Genomic DNA, 20499 nt, shown 5'->3' with positions numbered 1-20499 from the left:
AACTGAGGGGGCAAGCCTTTTAATTTTTTCCGAAAGTATCTAAAAGCAATAAATCTATCTTGCAAGAAATGTGCTCCTGCATAGAACATAACGTAAATTCATTGAGTTCGATTTATCGTTTGAAATGCTCATTTCAAATTCCAAGCTGTGTCATATTTGTATTATTCACTTTTATAATGATTATCTGCTCTATTGTTGTTTATTTGCTTAAAAACAATGACAAATAGAGAATATAGAGCAACAAATAACAAAGGGCTGTAAAAATGAGCAAAAAATATTTTCAGATTTGTAAATGCTTGAAAAAGTTAGTTTTTATCTGAAATTACAAATTTGCAAAGATTTCTTTCTTTTCTATTCCTACACTATGTAACAAATTTAGTATCATTTACTACATTTCGTATATCATATATCAACTTTTTTTAATTTCAGTACCATTTAGAACTTTTGGGTAAACTATATGGACGGCATTTTCAAACCCACCTCCTTATGTGAGGCATACTTCTCAACTATGATACCCATATAATATTTAATTTAAATGTATTGTTAAAAAACATCATGTCACCAAATTAGTAGCTTTTTGAACTTTTCGTACACTTTAAGGTCGAATTTCCTTGGTAAACCTAAAATTTGTAAGAATTTTTGCAAATTGTTACTGGAAGTCGTCTGTTACCACAAAATTCTTGCAAAAGAGAGCGGTCTATTCCATGGACCTTTCCGAAAATTTGCATATTGCCTTAGCGGTTTTAACCAGTCAACATTGGTAACTATGTTGTCATGATATCGTAACAACAGAGTTATTTTCACAGGGTTACCATATCTTGACCCTGTTTTGTCCTATCTTTACACTTCCATGTCTTTGTTACATGTTCCTGCAGGGATTCCGTCTGTTTACTTTTTAGTGATTTCTTGCAAAAGAGAATAAAACTACCTTACTCTCACATAAATAAGCTGCTGGACAATTTCTAAGTCTATATTTCTTTGTCTATGTACACATCTCTCTTGGAAAATCTGTAAAGTCCAAATTATTTATTTTTAAGCTATATCTTGAACATAATTTTTGATTATATTACTAGATTCCTTGAGTACACATTTAGGGGTTATCCTTATTTTTAATAAAGATATTTTTAATGAAAATGTACAGTATCTCCCAAATTAATGGTCCAACCGCATGACATTGTACAGGGTGAGGTGAAAAAACTGCAACAAAGTCAAACAACATAATTTTTAGATTTTTTTTAATTGTTATTGAATGAAAGCAGAAAATGTCGGAGATAGGATCAAAATTTAGAATAAGTTTATATTTGTTCGAATTGGTCACCTTTGGCACGAATTATGGGCTTCAAACGGCCAATGAAACCGTCATAAGCTGTCCGAATGTTGTTCTGCGGTATTTTGGCCCATTCCCGGCGAAGCTCTTGCTTGAGGTGATCGACACTTTGGTATTTTTTAGTGCCAACCTTGCTTTCTAGAATACTCCAGACACAATAGTCCAACGGATTGGTATCCGGAGATTTTGGTGGCCATTGTGCGCTGCAAATGAAGCGAGGAACCTCATTTTGTAACAATTCTTGGGTGGCGGGTGCTGAATCCTGTTGGAATGTCCAAGGTCTGCGACCAAAATATTTGCATGCCCAAGGCTCTAATACACCCTCCAGAATATTCGGCATTTATTCTGATGCCACGGTCGATTAATAATAGCGGAGAGCGACCATCGGCTGTTATGGCAACCCACACCATCGCCGCTTGATGGACGGCGCTTGAGTTCTGGTGGCTGGAGTGCTCTGACGATAGCCACTTGTGGTTTTCCAGCCAAATATAAATAAATCACACTATCACGCTTGAATTCTATCACGAATAACCTTTTTTCTGGAAAATTCTCACCAACATGCCTCTGTACGCTTGTAAACAATGTAATGAGCTGACACTGGAATAATTTTTAGAGCGGACTAGTAACTTAGTCTGTTGGTTGCAGTCTGAAGTTGGTTGCATGTTTTTCATCTCACCCTGTATATCGCAGTCAAATTGTTTTGTTTTGACATATCAGCTGATTGCTTGCAAGTTTCTGCAGGGATTCCGTCTGTTTACTTGTTTTCTTGCAAAAGAGAATAAAATTACCTGAATCTCACAGAAAGAAGCTGCTGGACAATTCCTGAGCCTATATTTCATTGTCTTGACAATTATTTATTTTTAAGCTATATCTTAAACATAATTGTTTATTATTTCACTATATTTAGGGATTTTCCAGAATCCAGCATAAAATCTTCTTCTCCTTTATAATAAAGAGAATATACAGTATATCCCGAATTAATGGTTCGACCGCATGGTATTGTATATGGATTTTATATGTGATTTTTAAGTTATTTCAAATAAAAGATTGTTTTAGGGGCCAATGTGTCTGATGTCAAAACTTTTTATTTACATCAGTGTAGTGTTTAACCCTTTGTCTACTGAGAAAACTGTGTTCGGGCGCCTATATTTCATTACATGATTTTTTCCGAAACAGTTTTTTCATCATAAGAGACAATGAAACAAAATATTTACACTATTACGATAAAAAATTTACACTATAACTTTATTCTTATTTCTTTAAAAATAAACCATATGCCTCTCAAATTACAATCATTCAAATTTTATTTTTAATAACAACAATCAGTACGTGTATATAAAAAATTAGAATGGAAATAAAGTCAGGCCACAAGAGGTTAATATCAGCTAATCTCATTACAAATTAGACACGCTATATAAAATACAACTCACTTCATGTGTAGGTGTGTGTAAACGTCGCATTATGTTTCGCCCCATAAAAATACCGTGTCTATTTTAAGAAATAACCATCAAGAACCCCAACTAGTAAATGCATGTGAGTTTCTATGAACAGTTATATTAATAAACAATAAACATATGTATGGGTGTATAAATATTTGTAAATTAATTACTAACTGAAACCGTGTTAATCATGAGACCAAACTTTATGTTGAGTTCTCAGCATTGAAAGCGGACATCTCGTGTTTGATTTCTTCTAAAATAACGTGTGATTTGAACTAAAAATGTAAACATCAACACATAAAAGTCATCGTTGTAAACAATAGCGTCATTTGGAATGCATATTTCATTATTTCGTTTTCAAAAAATATGTATTATATGATACACTGAGGCGAATTCGAAAATTTCTTTATATATAAAATATTGTGTTGGATAGAGGAAAATTATTTTCAGCAGTAATAAATAGTTTCAGAATTTATGCTTCATAGCGAAATCGTGTTTGAATAACGAAATTAATTGGAAATATTCTCTGGATTTTTAAAGAGTTTCACATATTTTGCAACAATTTGGAATATGTTATGAACTTTTTCTCAAGCGAATCAACATTTTATTTTATTATTTTAATTTCCCCCGGTGTATTATTTGTTGTTTAAGCTATTATTATAGATTAAATTGAATATAAGAAAATAACAATAATATTTTTCTTAACTATGAACCATGACCCAAAATACCAGGCTATGAAGAAAGAAAACAATTTAATTTTAAATATGATTGACGTTTTCAGTATTTTTGTCGGTGCTACTGTAACAAAACAACAACAACAGTAGCAGCAGCATTACTAAAATGATAGTTTTTTCATACATCTCTCTCAAGCAAGCAAGCCAAAAGATAACAATCACGATCATCGACACCATCTGAAAAAATCAATAGCAATTTCCATCGACACAGTTTGTGTGTCGTCCCCGTCAGCCTGTCTAATGCTGATAAAGTGTGTGTGCGAATGGTCTCAAATCTAATCGGGTGGCTCGTGCGCCCTAACAAAACAAGCACGAGAATTTAACAATTACAAAGTTTGATATTTTTCAGTTTCTTGTTTTCACATTCAATATTTTTCTAATCACTGCCGACGTTCATAGTTTTTCTTTTATCAGTTTCGGATGGGTGGGCGAGGAGTCGGCAACGGAGGTGGAGTCAAATAGAGTGGCGATCACAACGACCACGACACTCATTTATATTGCGTCGCAATTTTAATATTTTCTGCGGAACGTTGATGGCCATGCGTATTTGAGTGTATGTAAGCATTTACATATGAACACACATGGACGTTACACATTCCTTGAAAATCAAACAATCAAGTGCCTGCCTCATTGTATCCACTCACTCACTGACTCACACATACACGGAGTGCCAACATTTGTAATTGCCGCTGGTGTATCACAAGCGTTTGTGTGTTAAGGCAAAACTATAATTAGGTCCATAAAGTTCACATAATATTCATCATCATTAAAATCGTCCGTTTCAGTATGCGGATTTGCATTGTGTAACCAGTTAGAACTGGTTAGATTTGATAAACCGCATAAGTAATGTAAGCCGCTATTGTATGCGAATGTACATATGTGCGTACTTAGTTGACTATTAGCTAATATTTAATCAGTTCAAAGAAAACTACATTACAATGTTTTTCTCCAGCCTTTCTGCCATGTGTCAGCGAATCAATCAGTCAGTGTAAATAGCAAAAAAGAACCAACAATTCTCCCCAATGATTTGATAAAGTAGGCCAATATCTTGGCTCGGCCTTATTTGTCAGATGGTGGGACTGATAACATGAATTCTTTAGTTTTACATTGTAAAGGCTTATCAAATGAGTACTGGAGAGTACTGAATGTTCCTACCTCAACACTAACATTAGTGTCTAAGGATAGTTTGTGAATTTTTTTTTCTTCAAAGGTATCAATGAGAAGCCCAGCAAAAAGTTGAAATTTAACAGACTGAAGAATTCATTACATTATGTACACCAAATAATTTTTTACAATGTGTAAAAACAATTGGGTTATTTCTTAACAAACTAGAAAGCATTACTCACTACCAGTCAACAAGAAAATATTAAAAACAGCATTAGCAAGAAAATACAAAATAAAAACAAAAACGATGAGCTGTCGATGTAGATATGAGACTTTGATATTCGTAATCATGGAACAGTGCTTTGTGTATAAAACTAAAATTCGAAAAATCGCGATGAAAATAAAATTGTAGAGTGTGATGAAATGAAAATTAATTTATTTCAACTGTTCAATAAATTGAAAAAAGTTTATTTTACTGACATGTCCTTGTAAAATAATAGGTTAATTTTGGCAATAAGCCTACATTGCCAAAACATATTTATTGGGCAATGATGCCGGACGAGAAAAGAAAACTGTGCTGCAAATGAAATTTGCGACAATGACATCTGGATATTTGTTCGATATATAATGCGAGAAATAATCCACCAGAATGTCCTGCGGCAGCTTACACTTATTATTACTTAGCTACTTTCGTCACAAACGTTGATCGAATATTTGTGTATGATTTAACTATAGCCGGATATGGGTTATGTATCAAGAATTTATGTTTCCTCGGGTAATATCCAATCATTGTTATATGTAATTTTGTTAAAAAATCACGTATACGTGTGGCTTTATTTTATAAAACGAAATAAAAAGAAATTGTATAGAATGCTATGAATAAAATAATTTCAAAAGAAAATATATACAAATTGTGATATTCCATGTTCCAGTAAATCGAATGCGTCACGCATAACATAGATATGAAATTGTATTATTGTGATTTGCTATAATACGGTATCTAAGCCGCCTTAAAGTATGCAAAGTTTGTATCCAATTGCAATTGGATATATGTGCATGAATGCATAGATGGGCATTCATGCACGCAATCCTACAATCAACAACTGTTTCTTAAAATTAGATTTGAGCTAATTTGGAACATGTTTTTGTTTGAAAAATTATTATTATTTTTTTTTAAATATTTAATTCAAAAACTCGACGCCAGAAAGTTATGTACTTTAACATTTTTCCCAATAATCTATTCTGAAAGTCATGTTGATCTTTAGACCTTAAGAGAATCCCTTAGTATTTTTTTACTTTTCTAGTGCCACTATGTCTGACATGCTGTATGACGTAATTATTGCAATTATTTGCACAATGCAACGCAAATCAGTGCAAGTGTTGATGATTGATAGCTTCTTGATAATAGTCAAGTGTTTTAATAACATTGAAACTATAAACAAATAAATTACGCCTCCATTGTTCACGGAACAAAGTAATAAAACAATTAAATGATAAATGCAATATATTTGTGAGTAATTACGAAATAATTGGCAATAGCTTTAATCACTTTTGATTTTTAAATCAATAAAGTAAATTTTTTGTCTAATGAACACCTAGAATCTCTCAAGTCATATTTGGTATTTCAATATCCTCTCTACCTCAAATATAATATTACATCTTCTCTATCAAAATAACATTTTAAATTACCAATGCTACGCATATACTTACATAGAATTTCTCGATCTCGTATACTGGGATTTCGTAAAATCGTAGCATGTTTGCCACTTGTCTTTTTCGGCTTTAATGTGTCTTGGCCATTAAGTTCTTTGGTACTGAGCTCTTCGATAATGGTATCGTCTTCTGAGAGGACCGGTCGACATTTCGACAAATGTATGGTGTCCGAGTTAATGGTAGCATCTGAAAGAGAAGCAATCATCGATTAGTTCCTATTTTTTTTTTTGGATCCATCATAACGATGCACTTACCATCATGAGGCATAAACGAATCCCACTGTGATGAATCCCATGGTTCTGAAAACACTGTACCATCATCCGACTGTGCAGAGTCTAGACCGGTGAAGAAACACTGACTTAGGGCATAATTACGTTCAACATTATCGTACGCTGAGAGACGACAAGTGTTATTTTGTGACGATTCAAAGGATTTCTGACTGCCATTTAATTCGTTGAGATGTTTGTTATTGCCATTTTGTTGATGATGCTGTTGTTGTTGCGACTGCTGTTGTTGCTGTTGAGGTGGCGTAGAGCATCTCACCAACTCGGGCAGGTTAAGATCAGGTAATCTCTTGGCTATAATTTGATGTATTGTCAAGGGTTTCTGTTTGTTTTCTTTATTCGCTTCGCGATTTAAAGAATTCTCTTTATTTGGATTTTCCGAGGCATTGACATCCTTCCATTGTTCTGCTGAATCGTAATCTCCATATTCAGCATCATTATCATCCCCCTTGGCCATAAATTCCCAACTGCTATCCAATTGCCATTGCTCAAATCGGCCTCTGGCCCTTTTCGAGGGCTGTTGTTGAGGCTGGGCTTGTTGCTGCAATTGTTGTTGCTTCTTTTTCAGTTCGTCCAGACTTCCGGCAATTTTCTCGATTTCAGCTGGCACCAAGAGCGGACACATGGGTGTGCGTACAAAGCCGCCTTTTGGTGGTTCCGAATGGCGATGGTTTGCCGGCAGTAGAGGACCACGCTGGGACCGTCTTAGAATACTGGCCGTGGTAAGACCAGCTTGCTTCAGGGCATCAGCAGGTTCAGCATAAAATGGACTGCCCTGTTTGCTGCGTGACACCGGGGTCTGGGCAGTAGGTGTTGCATCACCCTCTGTGGCTTCGCACTTGAAGACTTGATCTTCGGACAAGGATTGGGTCATGAGACCGGGCAAGATAAGACCAGCTCTGGATCGAGGTTTAGAGTCTTCGGGAAACTTCAACAGCTGTTGAGTGTCGGATGTCGTCTCAGAGGACATCATGGTAAGCGGGTCGGCAGTGTGTGTTAGAGGCGGGCAAGAAGTAACGGCAGGCGCTGTTGTATTTGTATTCGAGGAAGAGGTAATTGAAGCTACAAATAAAAGATAAACGACAATGGATTAATGGGCCACTGACTCTAATCAACTTTGACTTACGTGTTTCCGCTAGCAGATCGGGTCGTTTTCCTTGCTGGCCGTCTGGCGGTGGCTTAAAACTGGTCACAAGTCCTGTTCTATCACTGGGATCGTGCGACCACAAGTCTTCATAGTCGCTAATTTTATCGTGCAGAGTGCTGCGGCAATAAATCTCCGGACTCTCCAAAATGTCCGACTCCTGATAATGTTTAGATTCCTTGCGAGACTTTGATTTGCGAGATTTGCCACCAACATTAGCATTTGTGGGCGTACATGGCGACAGTATGTTTCGTTGGCTACTATTAGAGTCCTTGCTGCTGTGAGACTGCCACCTGCTGCCGCCTGATGAGCCTTGCGAGGATAGAGTGTCCTTGCACTCACCTTCGGGCGATAGACGTTTGGAGAATGTTTGGAAAGTGGTATTGGAGTTGATGACCGATGTCAAAGCGTTATTGGCAGCTGGTGTTGTAACCTCAACGAATTGCGGGGCATTGGCATTGTCTACGGAAAATGTAACGGTAGTGGTGACGGTGAAATTATTGGCAGCATTCAGGCCATTAATGTCCGTTGGTGGCTGTGGACTATTGGGCGAGAGGGGTTTGGACCAGCGCATTGGTGGAGCTGGTGCGGCCTTTCGCAAGTCCAGATTCAATGTGTTTGGTGGCTTGGGCCTTTGTGTGCGAATTTCTTGGTCCATTATGTTCTTCGTTGAGTTCTTAAAGTTATTTTGTTGAGAATTTTGTAGGGCATTCGATTTGAATGTGGATAGGTTGTTGGATGACGTTTTAAAGTTGTCCGTCGGATTATTGCCCAGACCCAAAATACCGTTCCGCTGATTGTTGATATCTACTGGGGACATGGTCAGAATAACCGAATCGACCGATTCCGGACTCATTAGCTGCATATGTTGACCCCCGCTGGTAGTAAACGAACTCATGCTGGATGTGGTATCTGAGGGTGTACCGGCCTGGCTGAAAATACTTGTTATATTGCTGATGGGACTAAACACCTTGCTGTTCTGATTCACACCCGTGGCACTGGAACTGCCACCTGAATTGCTAAAAATGGTCGTGCCAATGCCGCTGGTTTCCGTTATGGAATTGGGTGATTTGGCATCGAGGAAAGTAGCCTCTTTTTCTTTGGGACAGGACATGGGATAACGCCAGAACTCCTGACCCAGCAATGCCAGCGATGACAGCTGCTGACGATTCTTAGCCTCTCTCAGGGCCCGTGGCAAGACGAGTTGAACGGGCAATTCATCACAACACTGAGCATAATGAGCTATCAACGAGGGTATCGAATCAAATTTGAAGCGGGAACTCTCCAGACAAAGAATGCCTTCGTTGGATTGAATGAGATAGTGTTCGATGTATGGTCCAGTATCGGGTGGCAAACGTACTGACACGGCCATTGTGTTGGGTTGGCTTGAGCCGCGCACGATAAAATTCTGAAAATAGAGTAGAAAGCAGAAGATTATTAGACAGGAAGTGGCGTGTGAGGTGAAGTGAAAGTCTGTTTAATTAAAATGTCCTTTTTGTGATTTAAGTGCTGTGGTCACCCTTGTCATCGATTGAAGTTCAATAATTACAACACCAAGAAATTTGTTTGACCTTCTCAACAAAACGCTACTACAATGTGCCATAAAAACAACGACCATAGGGGGAAGGTAAGATTTTAACAGGTCCTTGAGTATAAAAAGGCGATTTCTTCCTCCAATAAATAACTTATAACTCAAATAAGATTCTCTTTCGCTAACATTTTACCAAATTTCTTTTATTCACATTGTCTGTAAACTTTTTAATGCTTATTTTCGTTTGCATAAACGGCGAAGGCATTGCCATGGCCATGGATGGAATAAGGATCTGCCGACCATGTCTATGATGATAGGCAAACTGCAGCAGCTAAGTATAGTCAAGTAGCTGTCGTTACTTTAACAACCGACAGACGATTTTTAACTTTAATTTCGTTACGAGTTTTTACGCTTTCTCTTTTGTTAAGGTTCCAAGGGAGAGTTACGAACAGCTAGCTGCCCCTCATTCGTTTCGAACAAATCTTTGTTCTGCTCATCTTTTCGTGGAGAGGAAGACACGCATCTGGGGAAAAAGTCTCGACCGGAAAAAAGCGAAATAACAAAAGCTAAGACCTTTTCCATTGTTGTGTCAATGTTGTGTATGTGTGAGGTTGTGGTGAGTGGTGTGGAGGAGAGGGGAGGTGTACCAAGATGGACATTAAATAATTTAATGATTTAAAAGCGGAATGGGTGATAAATTTATGAGCGAATTGTTAACGCTACATTTAATTTTGCCATATTTTTGAACAAAGCGTTTGTGTGTGTGTGTCTGTTGAGAGGTGGGAAATAATGAAGTCCTTTTTCAGTTGAAGATGACGAAGAGTTTGAGAAAGTAGTGTTGCACATTCTAAATTTTTGGATAAATTTATAGATCATGTATTATTGTTGAGATGTAGACTTGAGCTTTAAATTATTTCAGTCCTGAATTTTTACAATAATAACAAAAGCAACATCACTATTATATGCTTAATAGGTACAGATTGGCTATGTGTTGAGAAAACCAAAATAATGCTCAAACAAATTTGAATCCTACTCTAAAACTAGCAAAGCATATTCGCCCTTATTCCAGCGAAAGCGAAAAATAGAGTTTTCTCGTTTTTTTCAACTCACAGGAGTGCTCCCACTCGCTCGAAGCGTTTGTCAGGGGTCTGTACTAAAGTTACATATAAAGAGACTTTTCACAATATATATTTCACAATTTCTTCCTCCGTCTAAATGTATGGTAATACTACAGATTTCCACAATTATCTTTAGTATTTTGACATCATACTTTTGAACATAATCCAGAATTTTTGTACCTATTTCATTTGATACGGCCAAAACGTGCCCCATTTAAAAAAAACGGTTTCAGACCCTAGGCCTCTTTGGACCAAATCCGTTTAAGGACATTTGGAGTCGATCTAGCGATGTCCGTCCGTCCGTCTGTCTGGCTGGCTAGTGCGCACGATAACTCTCGGAGTATCCGATTTGATCCCAACTTGGTACATCGTAATATTATTGTCAAACTTAGATCGAGTTCAGAGATGGGCAATATCGGTCCACCCCTTCTGGAGTAAAAAATATATAAAATATTTTACTGCACAGAAAAAGAATGGATAATCCGTTTTTGCTCCAACTTTGCATATCCTTATATTTGCCTCAGTGGTAGGTCAGGTTTGACAATTGACAATATCGGTCCACAGCATCAATTTTGAATAATTATAACATTTATAAAATCCGATCAACTTCAAATCACGCACGTCACAATATTTTTTACTAATCCAAGGTCCGGTGTAAAGATGGAATATATCGATTCACTCCTTCTGATACCTCCCCCACAAATTCAAAATTTTGAATATACATGAAGCTCATAAAACACGAAATTAACATCCGATTTCATTCAGACTTGGCACATTTCATTATTTTCATCAACACAAGATCGGTTATATAGATGGTAGATATCGGACCATTCCTTCTGCTACCTCCCCCACAAAGGGTTAAAATTTTAAATAACCAAAAGGCTCAAAGAAAGCGAAATAAGCATCCAAATCCCTCCATCCATCTCCTTAAATTTCCCACATACAAACATTTTTGCTAACCATTATTTATATCTGTCATAACTTGCAAAATAATTCGGCGATTCTTTACAACTTCCTACATCTAAATATTTCTCCTAACCAGAAATCTGATATGAATATGTAATTTATCGGAATTTATCCTTCAAATTTTGCACATATCAATATTTGTATCTGTATTAGATGAAGTATGAGAATGGAATACTCCGGTCGACTATATCTGGCACTTCACGCACATTTCAACATTTTCTAAAAATTAATTCTTCTTTTAAAATCAAACTTTAAATTATTATTTCTTAATTATTATTTATTTAATTATTATTTCATTCCTTTAATAAGGTTTAAAGAAAAATAAAACCTTAAGAAGAAAATACGAAAATGTAAATTTAAATTCTATAGGAAACACCTGTCGATGCTGAAAATGTAAAAAAAAATATTTCTATTTAAAATGATTGCCTAAACGTATGCAATGCATTATTGAGTATTTTTTAAAGTCTGCTGTAGACTAATAAATTTTATTTTTTGTACAAAAAAATTAGAAATAAACAATAATTATATAGTTTTAGGAAAACTAGAATTAAATTAAATATCTATAATCTTATCAGAAAACATCTTTCGAAATTTTAGTTCTGATACTTATAAAACACCACATATTCTACACGTTAAATCCAATTCATTCTGAATCTAGAAATTGTTCAGGACACTTTAAATGCACTGATCTAAATATGCTGGGAAATCTTTATACCCATGGACGTATGTTCGAAAGTGTGTGCCTCTTTGCCAGGTTTTTCGGCCGAACTGCACTACTGCACAAGTGTTGCACCAAGTGTCTTCAAACGGTTTCGATAAATTTGTAAACAACCATAAATTGCAACATTATTGCAATTTGTTCGGTATTGCCAGTGGCGTAGCACGAAAACTTGTTAGAGTAGTAATCTCTTGCAGATTCGATATTGGAAAAGCTAATGCTTTGGGCTATTAAAAATATTTCCTTAAAGTTAAGCCACGTCCAGGGACATTTCGAGAATACCACTCTTGTGACATATTATCGAGCCAAGTGCATACATTCATCCATCCTCACATACAATGAGACTTAGTGTGAATATTTATTGCGGCTGGCCGAAAGGAATGAGAGATCTAAAATTAAAAGCCATAAACTATTGAAATTTATAAGGATTTAAGAACACCGCTTACAGAGTGTGTGCGTATGTGTGAGAGAGAGAAGGAAGAGTGAAATTAATAAAGAAGTAGTTTGGTTCAAAGTAAATTAAATGGTTTGAATTATTGTCGGATGAAGTTTAATTTACTTAGACATTCTCCACCCCTCTTTAATGAAGTCAAAATATGGAGTGTATACTTCTTGGGCGTAGTTAGGAACCTTAAAATTAAGAATCATTTTAAATGGAAAAATAAAATTTATTTATTATAAAATTTAAAATTTAACATAAACCATCTTCAATAAAAAATGAAATGTTTTGTAACTCAAAATTAAAGATACTTTAGTCAATTTTAATATTTCTTCATCCCATTTAAGGTATTACATACCATTCCCACATTTCCATTGTTTACACCAAATTGCATATCCGTTCACTTTGTCTCATATTCTTGTTCTTTCAAAATAAACCAAAAAATTGCAAAGAATCCGAAAAGCAAGAAAAAATATGCATGTCTGGGCGAAAAGATAAATTTAACAAACCGAATTCCGTTAAAGGAAATTAAATCAAAAATGGACGGCTATCATAAAGCAGAACGAGAAAAAAGTCGAGACGATTTTTCCACAGATTTCTCAGTTTATTTCCTGATGATTTGTTAGCTCCGCTCTTCTTGCTTCTTTTTCCTTGCCTGGCAGATTTCTTTCTAATAAAATCACATTCCAATAGATTGCATTTTATGAAGTTGCCAAAAAAAAAGAAACGAAATAGCAAAAGGATATACTTGTGTCCCCATAAACAAGCCAATTTTACACGTACCAACCATTTGCCGGCAAAACGACCGTCAGCATGTTGTCATGTCTGCATGTCGGACTTAAATAGAGAATGTAAATGTATGTGTATCAGCCATATTACGCTGTTATTGAGTATGTGTGAGCTTCTGCTCCTTTTTTTCTTCGTTCTTCGTGTATAATGTACTCGTTACCATAATCTAATCATCATGACCTTTATGGAGTTGTTAGGGATAAGGAATGGAACATTATTTGTAATAAGATCAAGTATTGGCAATATTATTGGATTTAAAAGACAATGCATATGAATATTTGAGCTTTCTTAATGTAAGTGATTGGCGGGAGGTAAAAAAAGAAGATTCCCATGGAAGTTATATATTATGTATTATAATAATTTTGGAGAACTTTGTACCTTGAATACCTTATTATTAAAGGATTATACCAAGTATACAGGGTGAGATGAAAAAAACTCGTCCGACAGCTGTTAAATTATTCCAGTGACAGCTCATTATATTGTTTAGAAGCGTACAAAAGCATTTTGGTGAGAATTTTCCAGAAAAAAAGGTATTCGTGATGGAATTCATGCGTGATAGTGTGCTTTCTTTATATTTGGCTGGAAAACCACAAGTGGCTATCGTTAGAGTACTCCAGCATTTAAGTGTGAATAAATCTTTTGTGTCTCATACCATCACTCGTTACCCTGATACTTGTAGCGTAGCCTGACGTCAAGGAAGTTGACGGAAGAAAACAGCAACATCAGCAGGAATGGTTCGAAAAGTAATGAAGCGACTTGATCAAAACCCGGGTAGCCGTGGCAGAAAAATGGCTCGTGAGCTGAACTTATCGCAATATTCCACTCAGCAAATATTGAAAAATTAGCTCGGGATAAACCATTGCAATTCCAAAAAGTGCAAGAACTTACACCCCAACAGAAAGAAAATAGACTCAAAAGAGCCGAAAGTGGTGAACTGCCGAATTTGGGTTTCTCCAATGAAGAAACTTTCGTTGTCCAGCAGTTTGTAAGCAAACAAAATGAGGGTGTTTACTTGCCAAAGAGGTCAGCTGAAAATGTGCACCTTCGGTTGGCCACTAGAACTCAAACGCCGGTATTGGTGATGGTGTTGGCCACCATAACAGACGACGGTCGCTTTCCGCTCTTATTAATCGACCGTGGCATCAAAAAAAAAAAAAAAAAAATGCCGAATATTATCGAGAAATATATTCTGGAGGGTGTATTGAGGCATTGGCCACGCAAACATTTTGGCCGCAGACTTTGGACATTCCAACAGGACTCAGCACCATCACACTAAACACGCCCCACCCATGAATGGTTACAAAATGAGGTTCCTCGCTTCATTTCCAGCGCACATACCAATCCGTTGGACTATTGTGTCTGTAGTATTTTGGAAAGCAAGGCAGAGTGTGACGGTTTCATTGGCCGTTTGAAGTCCATAATTCGTGCCAAAGGTGACCAATTTGAACAAATCTAAACTTATTCTAAAATTTGATGCTATTTCCGACATTCAATAAAATTAAAAAAAATGTAAAAATTATGGCTTTTGACTTTGTTGCAGTTTTTGTTTTTTTACCAAGTGTACATAGTATGTGACTTGTTCTCTACACGCAAGTTGTTAAGCAGCAATTAATGGAGGCTGAGTGCAGGGTATACCTGACTACCAATTAGAAGATCGCCAGATCATCCTGGGACGGGTAGAAAACGTTACTCTATTCTGAAAATTTTAAAGTAACCTTCAAAGGGTTACCTTTACAAACAATTTATGAAAGGGTGATTTTTCGTCGACCGAGAACCCCTACTGCCAAGTTATAGATTATTTAGTTAAGGTGAGATTACACATTATGTTTGAGTCATAGGTAAATTTACTTTTTCCACATTTACCTTTAGCGTTTTAAAAATATATAGTTTAAATAGTATGCGTTTCTTTAAAGTTTAAAAATTACCCGCAGCGCCTAAAGCTATGCTACCAATAAAAAACTATAAACGTAAATAAACTCACTTTACCTATGACTCCAACACGATGTGCAGAAAAGGCTTCTATGAAATGGCTTCAATATGGATCTCTGAGTATCGCGTGATTATAAGCACAGCTTCACCGTTAAGTTACGCCTTGGCTAAGCGTCGCATTATGGATATATTTTCAACTAACTTTCATTTCTGTGACATATTTTCAAGTTGGTCAAGGGACATATTTTGTTCAAGTACTCTTAAAGGTTTGAGGCATAGTACAGAATTTATTTAGAGTTTGGTTACACACATTTCAAAGTACTATTGATTATCGTTCGAAATGGTTTGAATAGATTTTTGCAAATTCCAACCAAATTCTCTAAGATTTTGCTAAAAATGTCTAACCTCGACTTTGTTGAAAACTTGGACCAACCATTTATTCCAATTCGTGTTTACATTTCAATGTAAAAAACATTTTTTTTGGACTAGCGAAAATAGCTAACCTTGGAATCCTTCCAATACTCTTTATGACCCTGCGAATTTATGTTCAATGCCTCCGAGGGGCATTAATACGAAAATTAATGGCATCATTTTGTGTTCTGTTTTGTTTCAAAATTTTTGTTAATCGTTGATCTGGTGTGGCTGCAGGCACAAACGGAAACAATAATGTTTATCAACAAACAAACAAGCAAACATATTCATGTAATATTAATTTGTATATATATCAAAGGGGGGAAGGAAAATGAATATGTTGCACATATGAGAGATTTTATGCACTCAGTGAGAAAACTCAAAATAATTGTTTTTGACCATATCCGTCCAATGGCCAAATCTAAGAATAAAATTACTCTCCAACTCGGTTATGTGCGGTTCAAATATATACACCTTTTCTGCCATGTCCCATACACATATACACCACTCGCCTGTCGTTGTTGGATCCCCGTTTACACAATACCTTCACCAATACAGCATCAGCATTTGTCTTATCTCTTTTCATGCAGCATTTATTTCAAAAGAACTCTTCTCCCATTCATATATATGTGTGTATGCATGCACAGAATGCTCCTACCATGTGTCACTATAGCATGCATGTATGTGTACCGGATGCTATGCATGCATCTCTACATCCTTGGTAATTAATTTAACGTTTATTGTATATTCTGCTTATCGTTCGCAAGCGATCGTATAATTTATACAATTTAATGAGTTTTGTTCGATAATGTGTAATTTACCTCCGTTTGTACAATGGCATTGGCCATGGTCTTTAGTAAGTAGATTGGTCAAAATAATCATCATAAACTTCCGGACCGGTCCAAACAATAAGCAAATGCAATTTAACCAAGTATTTGCTATATATTTGAAATTGTTATTGACAGAGTCAATATTATTATGGCACTTGATAGGGTCCAACATCAATTTTGCAGAAAATGCCTTCTGTGCATGGCCCTAAATTTTGCAATGGCTACATGGAAAATTTATTGCTACCCTCAAACCCTGGAAAACGATGGCCAACAAGAATTGCATAAAAGAAGCTATTGAAATTTTGCAATTTCCTTTTTTTGTGGACTTTGCTGCTTTCTTTTAAGTCTTTTGATTGAGTCGCATTTTTATGGTTGGTGGTTGGTGAAAAAGAAAACTTGGGAAAACCTTTAGAATTTTATGTTCATAGTTTGGTTGGCTGGTTGTATGTTGAGCCTCGAAAGCCTGTAGTTGTGTAGATAAAGTCATAAAACAAGATTTAAATGCACTTTGACAGTCAGACGGAGAGGAATGTTTTATTAAATTTCTTACCAGATAACTATTATTGAAAATTGCCCAACGTTGGCGTATGAGTACCGACAAACTCATATGCTTAGATGGACTCTCAATTTTTACTGTTTACTGTAGTGACTACAATTTGTATTTTATTTGGTAAGTATGATTTTGCAGTTATACTTAAACCTCCCTCGTGATTGGATTCCTATCACCAGAATACCCCACAACACAAAAAACCACATACATTTCCGCAAATCTTATCAGCAGACCAATCAGCATACATTTTTTCTCGAAAAGCCCAAGGCAATTTACACTCACTCCCCATCGAGTTTGTATAATTCAGGAAAATTACATAGAATTTAAATTTAATAAGTTCTGCAAGGAAATTTAGCTTAGAGCCTTGAGCCCGTACAAATAAAGTCTACTTTTTTGAAAATTTTGTACACATCCGCTGTTTTTGCCCTTGGCTTCAAATTTGGTTTGCTTGCAAAACGTGTTGTCTGACAGACAACAGCAAAACCGACAAAAAAGAGTTGAGGTTTAATGGTGTAATCGCTTGGAATAAAACGCGCGCGCCAAAAAAAAAATACGAACGACAATGCATTCATGCGAAAACACTCGAGAGGCGTATAAATGAATACAGAATGTCAGCCTAAAAGCATGCTTTGGAATCTATGCAATCTCACACCAAACTCGAATGACAGACAGCAAGTTTGTTTATGTTTGTTGTTACAGAGAATTGATGAGAATTGAAGAGTCTTTGATTTTGAAATCAAAGGGATGTAATTTAATTATTTTTTTAAGTGGCAAATAGTTTGTTAAGGTTGGAATTTAGTATGAAAATGAATAAAATATTAAGTTTTAAACATTTTGATATATTTTCAGATACTAAACCATATTTTAGTTTTGGAACTTATAACGGTTATGAAAACATTGCTTCATTGCTTCAATAATGAATGACCAGACGAAACAGTTGAACTTAAAATATTGAATTTTTGCAGGAGACTATTGTCTATTTCGTATCGCATCTAAATAAATATGATATTAATATTGCGACTTGCCAGGTTTGGACTATATTGGTTACTTCCTTCACTAATTTTTAGAAAATGTTAAAATATGCGTGAGGTACCAGTTATAGTCGACCGAAATATTCCATTTTCATACTTCATTTAATACCGATAAAAATATTGGTATGGGCAAAATTACAAGAAAATCAAAGAATTATATCCAGTTTTATGCGCAATCATAAATTCCATATTCATTTCAGGATTCTGGTTGAGAGAAATATTTATATATAGCAAGTTGAACGGAATGTTCTGCACGTTATAACATATAAAATTATTGAAAAATGTTACCATTTGTAGGTGAGATACCAGAAGGGGTTCGCTGATATATATCATCTTCACAACATATCATGTTTTAGCAAAAATGTGTGTGTGAAATTTGAAGAGAGTTGGATTTGAGCGTTTTGTTTTTCAAATCTTGAACCCTAAGTGGTGGATTTACCAGAAGGAATGGTTCGATCTCTACCATATTTATAACAGATCTTGTGTTGACTGAAATATTTAGATTTGCCAAGTCTGAATGGAATTGCATGTTAATTTTGCGTTTTATGAGCTTCATGGATATTCAAAATTTTGACCCTTTGTGGGGTAAGTACTTGATGGAGAGGACCGATATTGTCCATTTTCGCACTTGACCTAGCACTGATGCAAATATTAGGATTTGCAATGCTGGAGCAGAAAATCGGATTATTCTTTCTCTTTCTGTGCAGTAAAATATTTTTGATAATTTTGACCTTTTTTTGGGGGAGGTACCAGAAGCAGTAAATCGATATTATCCATCTCCGAACTCATCTATGTTTGGTAATACTATTACGATGTACCAAGTTTACGCTAAATCTGATACTCCCTTCTAAAAATATCGGGCGTACCAGCCAACAGACAGACGGACGAACCTCACTTGATCGACTCCAAATGTCCTGAAACGGATTTGGTCCAAAGAGACCTAGGGTCTAAAACCGTTATTTCGATGAGGCACGTTTGGTCGTATCAAATGATATATACCCTATGTAGCCAAATGACTGAATATCCAAACCTGCCAGAATGCTGCCTTGAAAAATGCGACAAGCTACCTCCTCATGAAACCAGTGGACCATGTATATGAGGCTGAAAGTCCTTCCCGTACGTTAGCATAACCATGTACTTTTGACAAATATTCAAAAATTTCATCTTTTCACCGAATTACGCAACATAAATCTTTTTTACTAGTTTCCACTCAAATCTCTAGTTACTCTTTGTACCCCCAAAAATATACAATTATTTTATAAAACAATTTACAAGTTTAACACAAATTTGAACCTTATATTGAAATTGTTCAACAACCGCAAGCACTTGTTCAACATATCCTCTCATTGCATATTCAAACACATGAAAAGGATAATTTTCTAGAGTTGACAGTTTTTTTTTTATTGAAATTCCCTCCCCCGCAAAAAATGACCTTAAAAACTACTTCAGTGGTTTTTTCCATCATGAATTGTGTGGTGAAGTACTCTTTCCCCACTTGTTCTATCAATATGTACTTCTTGTGATCCCATTTCCTTTTAGCATCAAGGACATCAATTCGTCAATGAGCCACAGCGTTCATTTCGTTTGATTGCTCGACATGGCGGGAGTGGGGGTGGTGTTGAGCAGCTTTTCATTGCTGTTTCACTGGCTGTGGGGTATTTTTGACAAACATTCGCACTACATATTCAATAACATCAATTTTGCATATTTTCTCAAATCGTGTATTGAATGCTAACAAGTCATGTGGTAGTTTGAAGTGGTCTTGGATATTTGAAATTCAACATTTGTTGAAGTTTTTCAGTTTGCACTGCGACAATATACAAACGGAAATCGGAAACGTTAATGGAATTTGGAAATTTGAAATATACCCATACACATATATGTACAGTAGGGCCTCTCAGTAATGAATATTGGGATTTAGAAAAAGGGGTATTATTAAGTAGTTTATGGAAAAAGTAGGGGTGTTGCCTATAACAAAGTGTGTTATCGTTAAAAACTGTTTTGTGTAACAATCTTCAAGTAAGTCTTTTAACTACGTAGTATTTGATTTGGATCTTCAGAAACAGTTCTAGTTAAGGCTAGATTACGCACGATGTTAAAGCCATATTTAAAGTGACTTTTTGTACAATTAACTGTAGTATTTTATAGCATATTTTTAGACTGTATTTTAATCTAGAAAGAAATGCTTCATAATAAGGTATAAATTAATATAAATATACTTAAAGTATTGAATAAGTAATGTATAGTGTATACTATATACATAGTTTACATATCGTATTTTCAAGTTTAAAATTGTTGGAAACTCCTTAAAGTATGCTATGAACATTTGAAATATAAATAATGGAAAATTCAGTTTACATAGGACATAATTTATAATCGAGCCTTCAACTGTATAATAAAATCAATTGCTTTTGAGTGATGGTCATCAACGCAAGACTTTAC

At 35.6% G+C, this 20499-nt stretch overlaps 1 protein-coding gene across 5 annotated transcripts in view; it reads right to left on the bottom strand.

Annotated features, from left to right (window-relative positions):
* Nucleotides 1-20499, bottom strand: part of LOC101893749 (protein sprint) — a 452096-nt gene that overhangs the window by 6743 nt on the left and 424854 nt on the right. For all 5 annotated transcript variants that reach the window (XM_059122991.1, XM_059122992.1, XM_059122994.1 and 2 more), the window contains 3 exons: nt 7728-9153; nt 6572-7663; nt 6315-6503 (listed from right to left, as the gene is read on the bottom strand). In XM_059122991.1, the coding sequence (XP_058978974.1) occupies nt 6315-6503; nt 6572-7663; nt 7728-9153 (2707 nt within the window). The remainder of the gene's footprint in view (nt 1-6314; nt 6504-6571; nt 7664-7727; nt 9154-20499) is intronic.

The sequence above is a fragment of the Musca domestica genome, unplaced genomic scaffold (assembly GCF_030504385.1).
Source record: "Musca domestica strain aabys unplaced genomic scaffold, Musca_domestica.polishedcontigs.V.1.1 22, whole genome shotgun sequence".
NCBI classification, from domain to species: Eukaryota; Metazoa; Arthropoda; class Insecta; order Diptera; family Muscidae; genus Musca; species Musca domestica.
The sequence above is the reverse complement of the archived record's forward strand: the minus strand, read 5'-3'. Positions and strand labels throughout refer to the sequence as shown.